The sequence below is a fragment of the Oncorhynchus nerka genome, linkage group LG8 (assembly GCF_034236695.1).
Source record: "Oncorhynchus nerka isolate Pitt River linkage group LG8, Oner_Uvic_2.0, whole genome shotgun sequence".
NCBI lineage: Eukaryota > Metazoa > Chordata > Actinopteri > Salmoniformes > Salmonidae > Oncorhynchus > Oncorhynchus nerka.
Window position 1 is genome coordinate 70399223 of NC_088403.1, and position 20031 is coordinate 70419253.

The window sequence follows — 20031 nt, forward strand, 5'->3', positions numbered from 1 at the left end:
GCGTACGGCCCAGTACATCACTGGGGCCAAGCTTCCGGCCATCCAGGACCTCTATACCAGGTGGTGTCAGAGGAAGGCGCTACAGAGGTTAGTCCGTACGGCCCAGTACATTACTGGGACCAAGCTTCCTGCCATCCAGGACCTCTATACCAGGCGGTGTCAGAGGAAGGCGCTACAGAGGGTAGTCCGTACGACCCAGTACATCACTGGGGCCAAGCTTCCTGCCATCCAGGACCTCTATACCAGGCGGTGTCAGAAGAAGGCCCAAAATACTGTCAAAGACTCCAACCACCCCCAGTCATAGACTGTTCTCTCTGCAAGCGGTACAAGAGCGCCAAGTCAAAGTTTGGTTTGATGTCGATATATTGGTGCGTAAACATGTTGAACCCTCTGTCTTCCAGGTCCCTGTCCGCCTTGTCCTAAGATGGTATCAGTCAGCTGTATGTGTTCTAAGGCCATGCCCGTCCCGCGTCGCTGTAGCAACAAGCCCTGGAGCTGTCAGAAGACCTGTGGCAAGACTCTGCCCTGTAAACAACACGCCTGTAACAGCAGCTGTCACTCAGGTAACCCTGGGAACGGGCAGTGGAGTTTATCAATGACAAGCCTCGGTAACCATGGAGGTGATTTAGTTTATTGATCTGTATTGATACAACCCGTCTGCCTCAGGTGTGTGTGAGCCGTGTCCGAGGGTCAGTGTCCAGAGGTGTGTCTGTGGACAGGAGGAGGCAGAGAGACAGTGTGCCAGCCCTGTGTGGCACTGTCAACAGGTAACACACCTGAATACATACAGCCCTGTCAACAGGTAACACACCTGAATACATACAGCCCTGTCAACAGGTAACACACCTGAATACATACAGCCCTGTCAACAGGTAACACACCTGAATACATACAGCCCTGTCAACAGGTAACACACCTGAATACATACAGCCCTGTCAACAGGTAACACACCTGAATACATACAGCCCTGTCAACAGGTAACACACCTGAATACATACAGCCCTGTCAACAGGTAACACACCTGAATACATACAGCCCTGTCAACAGGTAACACACCTGAATACATACAGCCCTGTGTGGCACTGTCAACAGGTAACACACCTGAATACATACAGCCCTGTCAACAGGTAACACACCTGAATACTCCAAATTCCAGCCCTGTCAGAACATCTGGGAACTCCTGTTTGACCTGTCTCCTGTCTCCCCTGCCTCCCTGTCTCCTGCCTCCTAACTCACCTCCCTGTCTCATACCTCCTGTCTCCTGTCAACAGGTAACACACCTGAATACATCTCCCTGTCAACAGGTAACCTGCACCTGAATACATACAGCTCCTGTCTCCAGGCCTCCTGTCTCCCTGAATCCTATCTCCCCTGCCTCCTATCTCCCCTGCCTCCCACACCTGAATACATACAGCCTCCTGTCAACAGGTCTCCACACCCTGAATCCATCTCAGCCCCTGTCTCAGTCTCCCTACACCCCTGCCTCCTATCTCCCTGTCTCCTGTCCATCTCCCTGCCTCCTGTCTCCTGTCTCCCCTGAATCCCTGTCTCCTGCCTCCCTGTCTCCAGCCTCCTGTCTCCTGAATCCTGTCTCCTGCCTCCTGTCTCCTGGTAACACACTCCTGAATACATACAGCCCTGTCTCCAGGTCCTATCTCACTGTCTGCCTACATCTCCCTGTCTCCTGTCTCTAGCAGGTAACACACCTGTGGTAATCACATACAGCCCTGTCCTATTTATGGTCTGGCAATTCAGGCCTGTCCCTCGGCAAGTCAAGTAAGATAACACACCTTCCCCTTCCCTGTCCTCTGACTCTCTCTGTGTTGACCTGTCTCTTAGTCTGTCCTCTGACTCTCTGTCTCCTGCCTCCTAGTCTCTGTCCTCTTGTCTCCTGACTCTCTCTGTCTTCACGTTTTTAGTCTGTCCTCTGACTCTCTCTGTGTTCACGTTCTTAGTCTGTCTCCTGACTCTCTCTGTGTTCACCTTCTTAGTTTGTCCTCTGTCTCTCCTGCCTCCTTAGTCTCTGTCTTCGCCTCTGACTCTCTCTGTGTTCCGTTCTTAGTGTCCCTGACTCTCCTGTGTTCACGTTCCTCTGTCCTCCTGTCTCTGACTCTCTGCCTTCCCGTTCTTAGTCTCTGTCCTCTTGTCTCTCTCTGTGTTCACTCCTTAGTCTCTGTCCTCTTGTCTCTGACTCTCCTGTGTTCCGTTCTTAGTCTGTCCTGACTCTCTGCCTCCTTAGTCTCTGTCCTCTGCCTCCAGAGATCTTCCTGTGTCCCTGCCTCCTTGTCTCCTGTCTCCCACCTGTTCCTCCCTGTCTCCTGTCTCCCTGTCTCCCTGTCTCCCAGGACTCTGTCTCCTAGGACTGTCTCCCTGTCTAGCTCTAGGACTCCTGTCCAGGACTCTCTCCTGTCTCCCTGTCTCCCCTCTATCTCCAGGACTCTCTGCCTCCAGGACTCTAGCTCCAGGACTCCTCCAGGACTCTGTCTCTCTGCTCTCTAGCCCATCCATCCAACCAACACACACCAAATGTAATATTTTATTTCATTCCCTCTGCCCCCTGTGGTAATCACTGTCGCATGTGAGAAATACACACGTCTCATGCCTGTCATAAGGGTACCTTTGTGAGTCTAAATGCCCCAACACCAGAGCCTGTCCCTGCATCAGTGCAGGAGGAAGGTGAGTTCCTTCCCCTTTCCCCCCGTCCCCCCTGACTGTCCCCCTGTGTTCCCTGTTCTTAGTCCCCCCGCCCCCTGAATTATGACCCTGACTTCTGTCTCCCGCCCCCCCTGAATTATGTCCCCTGGGTTCTGTCCCCCCTCTTCTGTTCCCCCCTGAATTATGTCCCCCCTGAGTTCTGTCCCCCCTGAATTATGTCCCCCCCTGAATTATGCCCCCCTGAGGTTGGTTAAAGGACTAGGTTTCTGTGTTGACAGTGCTGCGGTAACTGCCCGCCATGTGACCAGAGCTGACTCTCTGTGTTCACAAATTAGTCTCTGTCACCAAGTCACAGCATGTTAGTCACTTGTCAGTGTCTGTCACGTTAACTTAGCATCTTAGTCACATCTGACTGTCTGTGTTCACGCATGTTAGTTCTGTCCTCTTGTCTTGACTCTCTTTGTGTTCAGCGTTCTTAGTCTGTGCTGTGACTCTCTGTGTCTGTGCGTTCTGTGTCTGTGCTGTCCTCTGTGTCTCTGTGCTGTGTGTCTGTCTGTCTGCTGCGTGACTGCTCTGTGTTCTGTGCGTTCTGTCTGTCCTCTGTTCTGTGTGTCTGTGTGTCTGTGCTGCTGTCCGTGTGTCTGTGCTGTGTGTCTGTGCTGTGTGTGTCTGTGCTGTGTTGTGCTGTGTGTGTGTCCGTGTCTGTGCTGTTGTCTCTGTCTCTGTGTTCACTGTTCTGTGTGTCTCTGTCCTCTGTGTCTGCTGTGTGTCTGCTGTGTGTCACGTGTGTCTGTCCTGTGTCTCTCTCTGTGTGTCTGTGCTGTGTGTCTGTTGTCTGTGCTGACTCTGTGTGTTATGTGGTGTGTCTGTGTGTCTCTGTCCTCTTGTCTCTGACTCTCTCTGTGTGTCTGTGTGTCTGTGTGTCTGTGTCCTCTGTGTGTACTGTCTGTGTTCACGTTCTTAGTCTCTGTCCTCTGTCTGTGTGTCTCTGTGTGTGTGGTGTTCTGTGTCTCTGTCCTCTGTGTCTCTGACTGTGTCTGTGTTCACGTGTCTGTGTGTCTCTGTCCTCTTGTCTGTGTGTCTCTGTGTGTGGTGTGTCTGTGTGTCTGTGTGTCTGTGTGTATCTGATGTGTCTGTGTGTCTGTGTGTCTGTGTGACACCTGTGACAAGGTGATGGAATGTGTGTACACACTGTGTGTATATGAGGTGTCACAGATGTGTCTGTGTGTCTGTGCTGCAGACAGTGTTAATAAACTCATGTCTTCCATCTTTTACAGTTGACTTTTAGTTAACTGTAGTTTATCCAGGTCTCTAGCTCCAGGACTGTAGCTCCATCCATCTGTGTGGTGTGTCTGTGCAAATGTAATATTTTATTTCTTGCCCTCTGGTGTGTCTGTGGATGGTGTATGTGTGCACTGTGTCGTGTGGGAATGTGTGGTGTGTCTGTGTATGTGTGTATCATGCCCTGTCATAAGGTGTATGTGTGGTCTGTGTGCCCCAACACCAGAGGCTGTTGTCTGTGCATATGTGGTGTGTCTGAAGTCTGTGTGTCTGTGTGTCTGTGTGTCTGTGTGTCTGTGTGTGGTGTGTCTGTGTGTCTGTGTGTATATGTGGTGTGTCCCCCTGTGTGTATCCCCCTGTGGTGTCCCCCCCGTGTGAATGTGTGTCTGGTGTTCTGTCCCCCCTGGTGTCTGTGTGTCCCCCTGAGTTCTGTTGTCCCCCACCAGTTGTGTCCCCTGTGTGTATATGTGGTGTGTCTATGTGTCTGGTGTGTGTTAAATCTGGTGTAGGTGGTGTGTCTGTGTTGACAGTGCTGCTGTGTCTGTGTGTATGTGTGTACTGCCCGTGTCTGTGTGTACCAGTGTAGCTGTGTGTATGTGTGTATGTGTGGGCTGTGTGTATGTGTGGTGTGTCCCTGTGTCTGTCACCAAGGTAACACAGCATGTTAGTGTGTCTGTGTACTGTTGTCAGGAGGGCTGTCTGTGTGTCTGTGGTAACACAGCATGTTAGTGTTGTGTGAGTGGTGGTGTCTGTCACCTATGTGTAATGTGGCATGTTAGTGGTAGCTGTGTGTCTGTGTGTACTACTGGGTTAACTGTGTGTCAATAATGGAATGGTGTTGTCCAGCTGTGTGTCTGTGTGTCTGTGCTGTGTGTCTGTGTGTCTGTGCTGTGTGTCTGTGTGTCTGCTGCTGTGTTAGTGCTGTGTCTGTGTCTGTGTGTCTGTGTGTATGTGTCTGTGCTGTGTGTCTGTGTGTCTGTGTCTGTGTGTCTGTGTGTCTGTGTGTCTGTGTGGTGTGTCTGTGTGTCTGTGTGTATGTGCTGGTGTGTCTGTGTGTCTGTGTGTGTGTGTGTGGTGTCTGTGTCTGTGTGTCTGTGTGTCTGTGTCTGTGTGTGTGTCTGTGTGTCTGTGTGTCTGTGTGTCTGTGTCTGTGTCTGTGTGTCTGTGTGTATATGTGTCTGTGTGTCTGTGTGTCTGTGTGTCTGTGTGTATATGTGTGTGTCTGTGTGTCTGTGTGTATGTGTGGTCTGTGTCTGTGTGTCTGTGTGTCTGTGTGTGTGTGTGTCTGTGTGTGTGTGTGGTCTGTGTGTATATGTGTGTGTCTGTGTCTGTGTGTCTGTGCCGTGTGTCTGTGTGTCTGTGTGTCTGTGTGCATGTCTGTCTGTGTGTCTGTGTGTGTGTGTATATGTGGTGTGTCTGTGTGTCTGTGTATGTGTGTCTGTGTGTCTGTGTGTATGTGTGTCTGTGTGTCTGTGTGTCTGTGTGTCTGTGTGTCTGTGTGTATGTGTGGTGTGTCTGTGTATGTGTGTCTGTGTGTCTGTGTGTCGGTGTGTCTGTGTGTCTGTGTGTATATGTGTGTGTGTCTGTGTGTCTATGTGTATATGTGGTGTGTGTCTGTGTGTATGTGTGTCTGTGTGTATATGTGGTGTGTGTGTGTGTCTGTGTGTCTGTGTGTCTGTGTGTCTGTGTGTCTGTGTGTCTGTGTGTATATGTGGTGTGTCTGTGTGTGTGTGTCTGTGTCTGTGTGTGTCTGTGTGTGTCTGTGTGTCTGTGTCTGTGTGTATGTGTGTGTGTCTGTGTGTCTGTGTGTGTGTGTGTCTGTGTGTCTGTGTGTGTGTGTCTGTGTGTCTGTGTGTCTGTGTGTCTGTGTGTCTGTGTGTATATGTGGTGTGTCTGTGTGTCTGTGTGGTCTGTGTGTGTGTGTCTGTGTGTCTGTGTGTCTGTGTGTATATCTGTGTGTCTGTGTGTATATGTGGTGTGTCTGTGTGTCTGTGTGTATGTGTGTGTGTGTGGTGTGTGTTTGTGTGTGTGTGTGTCTGTGTGTCTGTGTGTGTGTATGTGTGTGTGTGTCTGTGTGTGTGTCTGTGTATGTGTCTGTGTGTATGTGTGTATATGTGGTGTGTCTGTGTGTCTATGTGTATGTGTGTGTATATGTGGTGTGTGTCTGTGTGTCTGTGTGTCTATGTGTATGTGTGTCTGTGTGTGTGTCTGTGTGTATATGTGGTGTGTCTGTGTGTGTCTGTGTGTCTGTGTGTCTGTGCTGTGTGTCTGTGTGTCTGTGTGTCTGTGTGTCTGTGTGTCTGTGTGTCTGTGTCTGTGTGTGTCTGTGTCTGTGTGTCTGTGCTGTGTGTCTGTGTGTGTCTGTGTGTCTGTGTATGGTGTGTCTGTGTGTCTGTGTGTCTGTGTCTATGTGTGTGTGTCTGTGTGTCTGTGTGTCTGTGTGTCTGTGTGTGTGTGTCTGTCCGTGTGTCTGGTGTGGTGTGTCTGTGTGTCTGTGTGTCTGTGTGTCTGTGTGTCTGTGTGTGTGTGTGTGGTGTGTCTGTGTGTCTGTGTGTCTGTGTGTCTGTGTGTCTGTGTGTGTGTGTCTGTGTGTCTGTGTGTATGGTGTGGTGTGTGTGTGTGTGTGTCTGTGTGTCTGTGTGTGTGTATGGTGTGGTGTGTCTGTGTGTCTGTGTGTCTGTGTGTCTGTGTGTCTGTGTGTGTGTGTCTGTGTGTGTCTGTGTGTCTGTGTGTCTGTGTGTATGGTGTGGTGTGTCTGTGTGTCTGTGTATGGTGTGTCTGTGTGTGGTGTGTCTGTGTGTCTGTGTATGGTGTGTCTGTGTTTCTGGGTGTCTGTGTGTCTGTGTGTCTGTGTGTCTGTGTGTCTGTGTGTCTGTGTGTCTGTGTGTCTGTGTGTATGGTGTGGTGTCTTCTTCCTCTCCTTTGTCTCTTGTTTAGTTTGTTTTCTGTGCTGTGATGTGATTGGCTGATAACAGCGGGAGAAACAGTGCTAATTTATTCACGCTCCTCGTCTCTGTTCACATTGGCTGACCTTTGGGCGCCGTGCCGCCTGGGGAAAAGGTTTGGGTGCGGCGTTGATAGGTTATCAGTTAGCTGATGGTGGTCATATATACACTGATGGAGTGGAACGGACCACACACACCTCGCAGAGACACACACACACACACCTCGCACCTCGCAGAGACACACACACACACACACACCTCGCAGAGACACACACACACACCTCGCACCTCGCAGAGACACACACACACACACACACACCTCGCACCTCGCAGAGACACACACACACACACACACCTCGCACCTCGCAGAGACACACACACACACACACACACCTCGCACCTCTCAGAGACACACACACACACACACACACCTCGCACCTCGCAGAGACACACACACACACACACACCTCGCACCTCGCATAGACACACACACACACACACACCTCGCACCTCTCAGAGACACACACACACACACACACCACCGCAGAGACACACACACCTCGCACCTCGCAGAGACACACACACACACACACACCTCTCAGAGACACACACACACACACACACACACACACCTCGCAGAGACACACACACACACACACACCTCTCAGAGACACACACACACACACACACACCTGCAGACACACACACACACACACACCTCGCAGAGACACACACACACACACACACACTCGCAGAGACACACACACACACAACGCAGAGACACACACACACACCTCGCAGAGACACACACACACACACACACACCTCTCAGAGACACACACACACACACACACACACACACACACCTCTCAGAGACACACGCTGTGGTTGCAAAGGTTGTTTTTCAAAACTATTGTTGTGGACAATGGAACGCGTCTAAGGTCAACCCATTTTAATACCTCGTCTGTCTGCTTTAAGATCAAATCACATGGCCGAATACAAGCCCCTAACCCACAATGCAACAGCTGACTGACAAGCCCCTAACCCACAATGCAACAGCTGACTGACAAGCCCCTAACCCACAATGCAACAGCTGACTGACAAGCCCCTAACCCACAATGCAACAGCTGACTGACAAGCCCCTAACCCACAATGCAACAGCTGACTGACAAGCCCCTAACCCACAATGCAACAGCTGACTGACAAGCCCCTAACCCAAATGCAACAGCTGACTGACAATGCAAACAGCTGACTGACAAGCCCCTAACCCACAATGCAACAGCTGACTGACAAGCCCCTAACCCACAATGCAACAGCTGACTGACAAGCCCCTAACCCACAATGCAACAGCTGACTGACAATCCCCTAACCCACAATAACGAGGCTGCGTACAGGTAATAACAAGGCTGAATACAGAACCCCCCTCTAGAAGGGATGGGAACCCCCCTCTAGGAGGGATGGAACCCCCTCTAGGAGGGATGGAACCCCCCTCTAGGAGGGATGGGAGGGATGGAACCCCCTCTAGGAGGGATGGAACCCCCCTCTAGGAGGGATGGGAGGGATGGAACCCCCTCTAGGAGGGATGGAACCCCCTCTAGGAGGGATGGAACCCCCTCTAGGAGGGGGATGGAACCCCCTCTAGGAGGGATGGAACCCCCTCTAGGAGGGATGGGAGGGATGGAACCCCCTCTAGGAGGGATGGAACCCCCCTCTAGGAGGGATGGAACCCCCCTCTAGGAGGGATGGAAGCCCCCTCTAGGAGGGATGGAACCCCCTCTAGGAGGGATGGAACCCCCCTCTAGGAGGGATGGAAGCCCTCTCTAGGAGGGATGGGAACCCCCTCACCCCCTCTAGGAGGGATGGAACCCCCCTCACCCCCTCTAGGAGGGATGGAACCCCCTCACCCCCTCTAGGAGGGATGGAACCCCCCACCCCCTCTAGGAGGGATGGAATGACAACCTGTGAGATGAGTGATGGTTGTTCTCAGTCAGTGTGGTGTAGTAAAACAAGGTTCTGTGTGTTACAGGCAGCTGCTATCCCTGTCCAGAGACACTGGATGTGAAGTGTGTGTGTGAATCCACCTCTCTGACTGTTCCCTGTGGGAGGGAGAGGAGTACCAAGCCTCCACGCTGCAAAGAACTGTGCAGGTAACACACACACACACACACACACACACACACACACACACACACGGGACGACACACACACACACACGGGACGACACACACACACACACACACAGGACGACACACACACACACACACACACACACACACACACGGGACGACACACACACACACACACACGGGACATCGTCCAGACACACACTCACACACACACACACACACACACGGGACGACGCACACACACTTTATTTAACCAGGTATTTATATATATAACCCTTTATTTAACCAGGTATTTATATATATAACCCTAACCCTTTATTTAACCAGGTATTTATATATATAACCCTTTATTTAACCAGGTATTTATATATATAACCCTTTATTTAACCAGGTATTTATATATATAACCCTTTATTTAACCAGGTATTTATATATATAACCCTTTATTTAACCAGGTATTTATATATATATAACCCTAACCCTTTATTTAAACCCTTTAAGTATTTATATATATAACCCTAACCCTTTATTTAACCAGGTATTTATATATATAACCCTTTATTTAACCAGGTATTTATATATATAACCCTAACCCTTTATTTAACCAGGTATTTATATATATAACCCTAACCCTTTATTTAACCAGGTATTTATATATATAACCCTTTTATTTAACCAGGTATTTATATATATAATATATAACCCTTTATTTAACCAGGTATTTATATATATAACCCTTTATTTAACCAGGTATTTATATATATAACCCTAACCCTTTATTTAACCAGGTATTTATATATATAACCCTAACCCTTTATTTAACCAGGTATTTATATATATAACCCTAACCCTTTATTTAACCAGGTAGGTCAGTTGAGTTCTCATTTACAACTGTGACCTGGCCAAGATAAAGCAAAGCAGTGAGACACAAACAACAACACAGAGTTACACATGGAATAAACAAACATACAGTCAACAATACAGTAGAACAATCTATGTGCAGTGTGCAAATGTAGTAAGATTAGGGAGCTAAGGCAATAAATAGGCCGTAGTGACGAAATAATGACAATTTAGCATTAACACTGGAGTGATGTGTTTTGATGTCTTCACTGTTATTCAACAATGTGTTAAAGTGATATATTGGTTGTAATTGACATTGTTGTATTTGTGCCCACTTTGTGATGTTGTTGTGATGTTGTTGTTGTGATGTTGTTGTGATGTTGTGATGATGTGATGTTGTTGTTGTTGTGATGTTGTTGTGCTGTTGTGCTGTTGTGATGTTGTTGTTGTTGTGATGTTGTTGTGATGTTGTGATGTTGTGATGTTGTTGTGATGTTGTTGTTGTGATGTTGTTGTTGTTGTTGTGTTGCGATGTTGTTGTTGTGATGTTGTTGTGATGTTGTTGTTGTTGTGATGTTGTTGTTGTGATGTTGTTGTGATGATGTTGTGATGTTGTTGTTGTGATGTTGTTGTTGTGATGTTGTTGTTGTGTGATGTTGTTGATGTTGTTGTGATGTTGTTGTTGTGATGTTGTTGTTGTGGTTGTTGTTGTGATGTTGTTTTTGTGATGTTGTGCTGTTGTGATGTTGTTGTGATGTTGTGTTGTTGTGATGTTGTTGTGATGTTGTTGTGATGTTGTTGTTGATTGTGCTGTTGTTGTGATGTTGTGATGTTGTGTTGTGATGTTGTTGTGATGTTGTTGTTGTGATGTTGTTGTGCTGTTGTTGTGCTGTTGTTGTGATGATGTTGTGATGTTGTTGTTGTTGTGTGTTTTTGTGATTGTTGTGATGTTGTTGTGCTGTTGTTGTTGTTGTTGCTGTTGTTGTGATGTTGTGTTGTTGTTGTGATGTTGATGTTGTTGTTGATGCTGTTGTTGTTGTGATGTTGTTGTGCTGTTGTTGTGATGTTTGTTGTGCTGTTGTGATGTTGTTGTTGTTGTTGTCATGTTGTGATGTTGTTGTTGTCATGTTGTTGTGATGTTGTTGTTGTCATGTTGTTGTGATGTTGTGATGTTGTGATGTTGTTGTGATGTTGTTGTTGTGTTGTTGTGATGTTGATGTTGTGATGTTGTTGTTGTGATGTTGTTGTGCTGTTGTGATGTTGTTGTTGTGATGTTGTTGTTGTGATGATGTTGTTGTGATGATGTTGTGATGTTGTTGTGATGTTGTTGTGATGTTGTTGATGTTGTTGTTTGTTGTGATGTTGTGATGTTGTGATGTTGTGTTGTTCTGATTTGTGATGTTGTTGTGCTGTTGTTGTGATGTTGTTGTGATGTTGTTGTGATGTTGTGATGTTGTTGTGATGTTGTGTTGTTGTGATGTTGTGCTTGTTGTGCTTTTGTTGTGCTGTTGTTGTGCTGTTGTTGTGCTGTTGTGTTGTTGTTGTGATGGTGTTGTTGTGTTGTGATGTTGTTGTGATGTTGTTGTGCTGTTGTTGTGCTGTTGTTGTTGATGTTGTTGTGATGTTTTTGTGATGTTGTGCTGTTGTGATGTTGTGCTGCTGTTGTTGTGCTGTTGTTGTGCTGTTGTTGTGCTGTTGTTGTGCTGTGTTGTTGTTGTGTTGTGTTGTTGTGATGTTGATGTTGTTGTCATGTTGTTGTGATGTTGTTGTTGTCATGTTGTTGTGATGTTGTTGTTGTCATGTTGTGATGTTGTGATGTTGTGTTGTTGTGATGTGATGTTGTTGTGATGTTGTTGTTGTGATGTTGTGATGTTGTTGTTGTGATGTTGTTGTGCTGTTGTGATGTTGTTGTTGTGATGTTGTTGTTGTGATGATGTTGTGATGTTGTGATGTTGTTGTGATGTTGTTGTGCTGTTGCGATGTTGTTGTGCTGTTGTGATGTTGTTGTGATGATGTTGTGATGTTGTGATGTTCTGATGTTGTGTTGTTCTGATGTTGTGATGTTGTTGTGATGTTGTTGTGATGTTGTGATGTTGTTGTGATGTTGTGTTGTTGTGATGTTGTTGTTGTGCTTGTTGTGCTGTTGTTGTGCTGTTGTTGTGCTGTTGTTGTGCTGTTGTGTTGTTGTTGTGATGATGTTGTGGTGTTGTGGTGTTGTTGTGATGTTGTTGTGATGTTGTGATGTTGTTGTGCTGTTGTTGTGATGTTGTTGTGATGTTTTTGTGATGTTGTGCTGTTGTGATGTTGTGCTGTTGTTGTGCTGTTGTTGTGCTGTTGTGATGTTGTTGTCGTGTTGTTGTGATGTTGTGATGTTGTTGTTGTGATGTTGTTGTGATGATGATGTTGTGATGTTACATTTGAGATAAAAGTCATTATAGGGACAGACAAAAACCACTCTGTCTAAATGATTATCATCCCACCAGGTCTCCCCCATCCTGCCACCACCCCAGCAGAGAGACCCATCGCTGCCACCCTGGTCCCTGCCCGCCCTGTCGCCAGGCCTGTCTCCTGGCCCTGAACGATGCCAACACCCTGTCCCCAACCCTGCCACGACCAGGTTATGGTGAAGACCAGCGACAGGGTGAGTGTGTGTGCCATGCTGACAGGACAGTTTCAGAGAATGGTAGCATTTCAGAATGACTGAATGGGGGATGTTAGATTGGATCCACCAGGGGTGGCACCGATGCCAGGTCATCAACTCTGCTGTGGGGCGTTAGATTGGATCCACCAGGGGTGGCACCGATGCCAGGTCATCAACTCTGCTGTGGGGTGTGAGATTGAATCCACCAGGGTGGCACCGATGCCAGGTCATCAACTCTGCTGTGGGCGTTAGATTGGATCCACCAGGGGTGGCACCGATGCCAGGTCATCAACTCTGCTGTGGGGCGTTAGATTGGTTCCACCAGGGTGGCACCGATGCCAGGTCATCAACTCTGCTGTGGGGCGTTAGATTGGATCCACCAGGGGTGGCACCGATGCCAGGTCATCAACTCTGCTGTGGGGCGTTAGATTGGTTCCACCAGGGGTGGCACCGATGCCAGGTCATCAACTCTGCTGTGGGGCGTTAGATTGGATCCACCAGGGGTGGCACCGATGCCAGGTCATCAACTCTGCTGTGGGGCGTTAGATTGGTTCCACCAGGGGTGGCACCGATGCCAGGTCATCAACTCTGCTGTGGGCGTTAGATTGGATCCACCAGGGGTGGCACCGATGCCAGGTCATCAACTCTGCTGTGGGGCGTTAGATTGGATCCACCAGGGTGGCACCGATGCCAGGTCATCAACTCTGCTGTGGGGCGTTAGATTGGTTCCACCAGGGGTGGCACCGATGCCAGGTCATCAACTCTGCTGTGGGGCGTTAGATTGGTTCCACCAGGGGTGGCACCGATGCCAGGTCATCAACTCTGCTGTGGGGCGTGAGATTGAATCCACCGGGGGTGGCACCGATGCCAGGTCATCAACTCTGCTGTGGGGCGTTAGATTGGATCCACCAGGGGGTGGCACCGATGCCAGGTCATCAACTCTGCTGTGGGGCGTTAGATTGGTCTGTAAAAATATATATATGTTATTTATAGTGGAGATGGAAAATAACAAGGAGTCCTATTGGGGGCGGCAGGTAGCCTAGTGGTTAGAGTGTAGAGGCGGCAGGTAGCCTAGTGGTTAGAGTGTAGAGGGGCAGGTAGCCTAGTGGTTAGAGTGTAGCCTAGTGGTTAGAGTGTAGAGGCGGCAGGTAGCCTAGTGGTTAGAGTGTAGAGGCGGCAGGTAGCCTAGTGGTTAGAGTGTAGAGGCGGCAGGTAGCCTAGTGGTTAGAGTGTAGAGGGGGCAGGTAGCCTAGTGGTTAGAGTGTAGAGGCGGCAGGTAGCCTAGTGGTTGGAGTGTAGGGCGGCAGGGTAGCCTAGTGGTTAGAGTGTAGAGGCGGCAGCGTAGCCTAGTGGTTAGAGTGTAGAGGCGGCAGGGTAGCCTAGTGGTTAGAGTGTAGAGGCGGCAGGGTAGCCTAGTGGTTAGAGTGTAGAGGCGGCAGGGTAGCCTAGTGGTTAGAGTGTAGAGGAGGCAGGGTAGCCTAGTGGTTAGAGTGTAGAGGCGGCAGGGTAGCCTAGTGGTTAGAGTGTAGAGGCGGCAGGGTAGCCTAGTGGTTAGAGCGTTGGACTAGTAACCAGAAGAATTTGTTCATAACTGACTTAGCCTAGTTAAAAAAGGGTTAAATAAATAAAATTGGCCTGTTTCCCTTGTCTGGGTTAGTGTAGGGACTGGGTTAGTGTAGGGACTGGGTTAGTGTAGGGACTGGGTTAGTACAGGGACTGGGTTAGTATAGGGACTGGGTTAGTATAGGGACTGGGTTAGTATAGGGACTGGGTTAGTATAGGGACTGGGTTAGTATAGGGACTGGGTTAGTATAGGGACTGGGTTAGTATTGGGACTGGGTTAGTATAGGGACTGGGTTAGTATAGGGACTGGGTTAGTATAGGGACTGGGTTAGTATAGGGACTGGGTTAGTATAGGGACCGGGTTAGTATAGGGACTGGGTAGTATAGGGACTGGGTTAGTATAGGGACCGGGTTAGTATAGGGACCGGGTTAGTACAGGGACCGGGTTAGTATAGGGACCGGGTTAGTACAGGGACTGGGTTAGTACAGGGACTGGGTTAGTACAGGGACTGGGTTAGTATAGGGACTTTAGTATAGGGACTGGGTTAGTATAGGGACTTTGTTAGTATAGGGACTGGGTTAGTATAGGGACTGGTTAGTATAGGGACTGGGTTAGTATAGGTTAGTATAGGGACTGGTTAGTATAGGTTAGTATAGGGACTGGTTAGTATAGGTTAGTATAGGGACTGGTTAGTATAGGGACCGGGTTAGTATAGGTTAGTATAGGGACTGGGTTAGTATAGGTTAGTATAGGGACTGGTTAGTATAGGGACAGGGTTAGTATAGGGACTGGGTTAGTATAGGGACTGGGTTAGTATAGGTTAGTATAGGGACTGGGTTAGTATAGGGACTGGTTAGTATAGGGACCGGGTTAGTATAGGGACTGGGTTAGTATAGGGACTAGGTTAGTATAGGGCTGGGTTAGTATAGGTTAGTATAGGGACTGGGTTAGTATAGGGACTGGGTTAGTATAGGGACTGGGTTAGTATAGGGACTGGGTTAGTATAGGTTAGTATAGGGCTGGGTTAGTATAGGGCTGGGTTAGTATAGGGACTGGGTTAGTATAGGGACTGGATTAGTATAGGTTAGTATAGGGACTGGGTTAGTATAGGTTAGTATAGGGACTGGGTTAGTATAGGGACTGGGTTAGTATAGGGACTGGGTTAGTATAGGTTAGTATAGGGACTGGGTTAGTATAGGGACTGGGTTAGTATAGGGACTGGGTTATTACAGGGACTGGGTTAGTACAGGGACCGGGTTAGTACAGGGACCGGGTTAGTGTAGGGACCGGGTTAGTATAGGGACCGGGTTAGTATTGGGACTGGGTTAGTATAGGGACTGGGTTAGTACAGGTTAGTATAGGGACTGGGTTAGTACAGGTTAGTATAGGGACTGGGTTAGTACAGGTTAGTATAGGGACTGGGTTAGTATAGGGACTGGGTTAGTACAGGTTAGTATAGGGACTGGGTTAGTATAGGGACTGGGTTAGTATAGGGACCGGGTTAGTATAGGGACCGGGTTAGTATAGGGACCGGGTTAGTATAGGGACCGGGTTAGTATAGGGACCGGGTTAGTATAGGGACCGGGTTAGTATAGGGACTGCGTTAGTACAGGTTAGTATAGGGACCGGGTTAGTATAGGGACCGGGTTAGTATAGGGACTGGGTTAGTACAGGGACTGGGTTAGTACAGGGACTGGGTTAGTATAGGGACTGGGTTAGTATAGGGACTGGGTTAGTATAGGGACTGGTTAGGGATAGGTTAGTATAGGGCTGGGTTAGTATAGGTTAGTATAGGGACTGGGTTAGTATAGGGACCGGGTTAGTATAGGGACTGGGTTAGTATAGGGACTGGGTTAGTATAGGGACTGGGTTAGTATAGGGACTGGGTTAGTATAGGGACTGGGTTAGTATAGGGACTGGGTTAGTATAGGGACCGGGTTAGTATAGGGACTGGGTTAGTATAGGGACTGGGTTAGTATAGGGACTGGGTTAGTATAGGGACTGGGTTAGTATAGGGACTGGGTTAGTATAGGTTAGTATAGGGACTGGTTAGTATAGGTTAGTATAGGGACTGGTTAGTATAGGTTAGTATAGGGACTGGTTAGTATAGGGACTGGTTAGTATAGGGAGGTTAGTATAGGGACTGGGTTAGTATAGGTTAGTATAGGGACTGGTTAGTATAGGTTAGTATAGGGACTGGTTAGTATAGGGACCGGGTTAGTATAGGGACTGGGTTAGTATAGGGACTGGGTTAGTATAGGTTAGTATAGGGACTGGGTTAGTATAGGGACTGGTTAGTATAGGGACTGGGTTAGTATAGGGACTGGGTTAGTATAGGGACTGGGTTAGTATAGGGACTGGGTTAGTATAGGTTAGTATAGGGACTGGGTTAGTATAGGGACTGGTTAGTATAGGGACCGGGTTAGTATAGGGACTGGGTTAGTATAGGGACTGGGTTAGTATAGGGACTGGGTTAGTATAGGTTAGTATAGGGACTGGGTTAGTATAGGTTAGTATAGGGACTGGGTTAGTATAGGGACTGGGTTAGTATAGGGACTGGGTTAGTATAGGGACTGGGTTAGGACTATTAGGGACTGGGTTAGTATAGGGACTGGGTTAGTATAGGGACTGGGTTAGTATAGGGACTGGTTTAGTATAGGTTAGTATAGGGCTGGCTAGTATAGGATAGTTAGGGACTGGACTTATGTATAGGGGATACTTAGTATAGGGACTGGGTTAGTATAGGGACTGGATTAGTATAGGTTAGTATAGGGACTGGGTTAGTATAGGTTAGTATAGGGACTGGGTTAGTATAGGGACTGGGTTAGTATAGGGACTGGGTTAGTATAGGTTAGTATAGGGACTGGGTTAGTATAGGGACTGGGTTATTACAGGGACTGGGTTATTACAGGGACTGGGTTAGTACAGGGACCGGGTTAGTACAGGGACAGGGTTAGTGTAGGGACCGGGTTAGTATTGGGACTGGGTTAGTATAGGGACTGGGTTAGTACAGGTTAGTATAGGGACTGGGTTAGTACAGGTTAGTATAGGGACTGGGTTAGTACAGGTTAGTATAGGGACTGGGTTAGTATAGGGACTGGGTTAGTACAGGTTAGTATAGGGACTGGGTTAGTATAGGGACCGGGTTAGTATAGGGACAGTAACGGGTTAGTATAGGGACCGGGTTAGTATAGGGACCGGGTTAGTATAGGGACCGGGTTAGTATAGGGACCGGGTTAGTATAGGGACCGGGTTAGTATAGGGACCGGGTTAGTATAGGGACTGCGTTAGTACAGGTTAGTATAGGGACCGGGTTAGTATAGGGACCAGGTTAGTATAGGGACTGGGTTAGTACAGGGACTGGGTTAGTACAGGGACTGGGTTAGTATAGGGACTGGGTTAGTATAGGGACTGGGTTAGTATAGGGACTGGGTTAGTATAGGTTAGTATAGGGCTGGGTTAGTATAGGTTAGTATAGGGACTGGGTTAGTATAGGGACCGGGTTAGTATAGGGACTGGGTTAGTATAGGGACTGGGTTAGTATAGGGACTGGGTTAGTATAGGGACCGGGTTAGTATAGGGACCGGGTTAGTATAGGGACTGGGTTAGTATAGGGACCGGGTTAGTATAGGGACCGGGTTAGTATAGGGACCACACAGTATAGGGACTGGGTTAGTATAGGTTAGTATAGGGACTGGGTTAGTATAGGGACTGGGTTAGTATAGGGACTGGGTTAGTATAGGGACTGGGTTAGTACAGGTTAGTACAGGGACCGGGTTAGTGTAGGGACCGGGTTAGTAACAGGGACCGGGTTAGTATAGGGACTGGGTTAGTATAGGGACTGGGTTAGTATAGGGACTGGGTTAGTATAGGGGCTGGGTTAGTATAGGGACTGGGTAACATAGGGACTGGGTTAGTAACAGGGACATTAGTACAGGTTAGTATAGGGTCCTCAGTAACATAGTAGTTGGGGAACAGCCTCATTGTTGTGGTTTACATAATGATTATATCAGAACAGCTGATTCAGGATGTTTTTCCTGGACTCCTACATGTATGCTGGGATACTTCCTGTCTCAGACTGCTTGTTTTGCAGGTCCTAGCAGGCCCGTGGGAGCAGTCGTCAGAACCTGCGTTTGTCCGTAAACTCTCCCCTGCCCGCCCTGCCTGGTCCCTATACCCACGTATGTTACACACACACACACACACAGTAACACACACACAGTAACACATTAACACACACACAGTAACACATTAACACACACACACACACACACACACACACACAGTAACACACACACAATAACACACACACAATAACACACACACAGTAACACACACACACACACAGTAACACACACACACAGTAACACACACAGTAACAGACACACACACAGTAACAGACACACACACAGTAACACACAGTAACATACACACACACACAGTAACACACACATAATAACACACACACACAGTAACACACACACACATTAACACACAGTAACACAGTAACAGACACACACACAGTAACAGACACACACACAGTAACACAGTAACAGACACACACACAGTAACACACACATAATAACACACACACAATAACACACACACACATAGTAACACACAGTAACATACACACACACAGTAACAGACACATAATAACACACAGTAACAGACACATACATAAGTAACACACAGTAACATACACACACAGTAACATACACAGTAACAGAGCTGTACCATGGGGCGTCCAGACCGCTGCAGGAGTAGTTAGATAACCCTAACCCCCCTTCACGGCCAGCGGTTGCCCCCCCTCACGGCCAGTGGTTACCCCCCTTCACGGCCAGCGGTTGCCCCCCTTCACGGCCAGCGGTTGCCCCCCTTCACGGCCAGCGGTTGCCCCCCTTCACGGCCAGCGGTTACCACCCCCCTCACGGCCAGCGGTTACCCCCCCCTTCACAGCCAGCGGTTACCCCCCTACCCCCCCCTTCACTGCCAGTGGTTACCCCCTTCACGGCCAGCGGTTACCCCCCCACACGGCCAGCGGTTACCCCCCCCCCACCCCATCACGGCCAGGTTACCCCCCACACGGCCAGCGGTCACACGGCCAGCGGTTACCCCCCTCACACGGCCAGCGGTTACCCCCCATCACGGCCAGTGGTTACCCCCACCCTCACACGGCCAGCGGTTACCCCCCTTCACGGCCAGCGGTTGCCCCCCCCTCACGGCCAGCAGGTTACCCCCCTTCACGGCCAGCGGTTACCCCCCTTCACGGCCAGCGGTTACCCCCCACACGGCCAGTGGTTACCCCCCTTTCATGGCCAGTGGTTACCCCCTTCACCCCCACGGCCAGTGGTTACCCCCCTCACACGGCCAGCGGTTACCCCCCTTCACGGCCAGTGGTTACCCCCCTTCACGGCCAGCGTGGTTACCCCCCTTCACGGCCAGTGGTTACCCCCATCACACGGCCAGCGGTTACCCCCCATCACACGGCCAGCGGTTACCCCCATCACACGGCCAGCGGTTACCCCCCTCACACGGCCAGCGGTTACCCCCCCCCTTCACGGCCAGCGGTTACCCCCTTCACGGCCACCCCCTTCACGGCCAGTGGTTACCCCCCTTCACGGCCAGCGGTTACCCCCCTTCACGGCCAGCGGTTGCCCCCCTTCACGGCCAGCGGTTACCCCCATCACACGGCCAGTGGTTACCCCCCATCACACGGCCAGTGGTTACCCCCCCCCATCACACGGCCAGCGGTTACCCCCCTCACACGGCCAGCGGTTACCCCCTTCACGGCCAGCGGTTACCCCCCTCCCTTCACGACCAGCGGTTACCCCCCCCACGGCCAGCGGTTACCCCCTCCCTTCACGGCCAGCGGTTACCCCCCCCCCCTCACGGCCAGCGGTTACCCCCCTTCACGGCCAGCGGTTACCCCCTCACTCCCCAGCGGTTACCCCCCTCACACGGCCAGCGGTTACCCCC

General features: G+C 49.3%; 1 protein-coding gene across 1 annotated transcript in view; it reads left to right on the forward strand.

Moving 5' to 3' along the window:
• The window catches only part of nfxl1 (nuclear transcription factor, X-box binding-like 1), a 100919-nt gene that overhangs the window by 22677 nt on the left and 58211 nt on the right, over window positions 1-20031 (forward strand). Inside the window, 7 exon segments of the mRNA XM_065021169.1 lie at window positions 402-563; window positions 667-802; window positions 8912-9028; window positions 12331-12435; window positions 12437-12488; window positions 18146-18194; window positions 18197-18233. Of these exon segments, the coding sequence (XP_064877241.1) occupies window positions 402-563; window positions 667-802; window positions 8912-9028; window positions 12331-12435; window positions 12437-12488; window positions 18146-18194; window positions 18197-18233 (658 nt within the window).